This window comes from Elaeis guineensis, chromosome 7, assembly GCF_000442705.2.
Source record: "Elaeis guineensis isolate ETL-2024a chromosome 7, EG11, whole genome shotgun sequence".
NCBI lineage: Eukaryota > Viridiplantae > Streptophyta > Magnoliopsida > Arecales > Arecaceae > Elaeis > Elaeis guineensis.
Genome location: NC_025999.2, coordinates 100326024 through 100329174, shown reverse-complemented (window position 1 = coordinate 100329174; position 3151 = coordinate 100326024). Strand labels below are relative to the sequence as shown.

The following is a 3151-nucleotide window of genomic DNA, read 5'->3' as shown; positions in this document are numbered from 1 at the left end:
ATCTAATGTTTTTATGATGTTTCCAGCAGTTTAGTTTGAGATCCTTATAAATATACCACCACGGGGGGGTAGATTGACTGCGCCATTGCAACAGACCCCCATAAATTTTCCTGCTACAGCAGATTGCCACCTTAACCATGATAAGCATAGCATACGAAAACTATACCAAAGGTTTTGCATAATGTTTTTAGCAGTTTAGTTTGAAATCCCTCTAAAACTGCCACAATAGATAGGTAGATTGATTGTGCCATGGCAAAGGCCCGCCTATAAATCTTCTTGCCGTATGAGGTTGCAGCTTACCATGATAAACATAGCATGTGAAAAGGAAATGAGGATCTAAGACAACTGAGATGCACAAGCAACAGGATAACAATATCAATGTTTGAGAGTGTCCTTACTAAACTCAAATGCAGAAATACAAAATCATCCTACAGATTGAATACTGAATCAAGCAAAGCTGAATGTCATGTCCATCAAGCAGCACAAGCCAAAATTGAAGAAAAAGATAGAAAAAATGTGTTGCCTTGGTTCATTTCTTCTTCCCAGCCTTGGCGGCGTCTCCAGCCTTTGTCTGGACATTACACAGAATAATTTGGTCAGCAATGAAGAGAGAGACAACTTGTGATACAAACAAACAGTCCATAGACCAGCATTTCAACCTCCAACCAAAATCCTCTGCGGTGCAAGTGCTGGATGGCCACCATTGGGAGATGGATGGCCATTAAACAATGCACGCCATATATGACACTTATGCCCTCATGGACCAGCTTGTTTGATGGCTGTGGCCATTTTCAGTGGCACAACACTCTGCCCATGCACCGCAGAGGATCTGTGCTCGTCAACCTCAGCTAGTTGGAGGAGGTTCTTGTTTGACCACAGCAATTATTCCATGTTGAAATGATTGGTGAAGCCACCACAGTTGTTTATCAAAATAACCAAAAAAAAATGACCATATATCAAAATCAGGTTAGGATCATCTCAATGAAACCTCATTTGAGATGTCAAAGGCAATGCAAGAACAATTTGCTGCCATTTGTGGCAAGTGCAGTTATATTTTCTCATGGATGTCCAATATTATCAAAAAGCAAGCATTAAACTATTTTTTTCAGAAACTAACAAAAAATTGAGAAGGATAGTTTAGCTCACCTTCTTCACTCCACGGATCTTCTTTGCCCTATTCTTTCTTTCCTTCATCTGCTTCCGTGACTTTTCAACCTTTGTGGCAAGCCCATTCTGTAAAATAACCATTACAATACCGAGAGATTATTATATCCAAAAACAAGAATCAACCTCACATGATACCAGCATAGAAGCACATGATAATAATTATTTACAGGAGAAATATATGAAGAAACCCAGCTATGGCTAAAAGAATGAAGGTAGGCTCAAATTAACAGTGACGTACACAGGAAGGTGTAAATTCTCAAGCTAAACCTATATCAGTTAATTTAATTTCACAGTTTATTTTTTATTCCAAACTGGTTTTATACACATCTGCTACACATGCATTCAATCAAGTGATTCAGTAGAACTTGATTACTCAATAGTTGTCTGTTTTCCTATAGTCAACATTCTTAGTTATACACCCAGAAAAAAGTAGGTCCATCAGCAAATTTTCAAAGTTGCCTAAAGTTTGCAATAAAATTCTAGAAATTGGTAGTCCAAAATAATGTTCAAAGAGTTCCCCTTCATTTATGTCCCTTACCAAAACATAAAGAAATTAAAGTAGGTAGGCATTTATGTCAATGATACAACATTCCATTTATCAACTTTTTTTCACCAGGATCTAAACTTTACTACAAATAAAGTATTCTGCTAGCTGATATTGATTGATCAGGTTACCAAACTTTCCCAAAACCACTGGCTACTTGACAAAGCTTCCGGCTCTTGGGAGATGACTACAACTTTCAAAGGCATATTCACAGTTTTATTTTCCAGGAAAACATCTGGGGGACTCTAAGGAAAATGGAATATTCATATTTTTTGAATTAATATAGAAAAGAAGTATTATTAACCAAAGTACAAATCTTAAATTTACTAGGCTAGGGGCAAAGTTGGAAAAGTGTATTGAGAAAATTTAATGACAAGTAGTAGTTAGAAGTTTATATTTTGCCACACAGACTAATGTGAAAAATTTGACCATGAACAGACATTGTGCACGTTGTAAGGAAAATTAAGAAACTTGACCGGTCTTAATGCTTGCAGGTCTATAGAAGCAAGAGTCAACCTCGCAAATAAAAGATGAAAGTAAGGTTCATAGTGATTGGATCTGATGGAACCTGCTAATACTGAGTTCTGATATTTAATTAGATCCATATTGAACATCCAGTCTAAAAATATGACTCTTCATAACCCAAGACTCCTATTGTTCTCTCTCATCATAAAAGAAATCAATAAGGGCAATGGATCATATTAGATACAAGTCAGACTGACATTCACGAATCCAGCCCATGCCGCTTGCAAGTCACACTTCTCTGACCTAAAGCCACTAGCAGGCTGACTGGATCAACCCAGCCATAGCTTGGGAGAGTGGAAAAGGGAAGATAGTGGAAGAGAGGAAGAAAAGGAGGGGAAGGAGAAAGGGCTTGAGCACGAAAGGGTGGCACAACAAGCAATAAAGCCCTCAAGACTGGTAACTATAGCAATTGGGCAATGGGCCAACATTTCAAAGAAGATACACTCGACAAGCTATAGATCCAAAATGAGAAGGAAAAAGAAAGATGAAAAGGCGAGGAGTGAAGCAAGGGGGGAGAGGAGAAGAATTGGGTGATCAGCTAGATGAGAAGGGATGAAATCAGCTAATATACATGCCACATGCATGCACGTGTGCCTGTACACATATATAAGAACAATATATGCTAATAGGGTTCAGATACAGCAGGTTAGAACCCTCAGATGTATAACCTACTTAACCTACAACCAGCTGATAGCACAACAGGCAAAAGTAGGTGAGATCTTAACAGTTTTAAATAAAAAATTTGAACCCCTGCAATAAACCTAGTAGTATGACCTTGAGGTGATGAAATGTCAATCTCATTACTCGGAAAGGCACAATAAAGTGGGATGGCCAGAGACTGATGAAGGGGCACCATTACTAAACTCAAGTTAACTAAACAATAACCTTTTCCTCTATTCCACTTTGTTTAGGACC

General features: G+C 38.1%; 1 protein-coding gene across 1 annotated transcript in view; it reads right to left on the bottom strand.

Moving 5' to 3' along the window:
• Window positions 1–351: 351 nt before the first annotated feature.
• Window positions 352–3151, bottom strand: part of LOC105048055 (small ribosomal subunit protein eS24z) — a 4641-nt gene continuing 1841 nt past the window's right edge. The window contains exons 4-5 of the mRNA XM_010927242.3: window positions 1147–1233; window positions 352–571 (exon numbers count right to left, since the gene is read on the bottom strand). Of these exons, the coding sequence (XP_010925544.1) occupies window positions 530–571; window positions 1147–1233 (129 nt within the window). The 3' untranslated portion in view covers window positions 352–529. The remainder of the gene's footprint in view (window positions 572–1146; window positions 1234–3151) is intronic.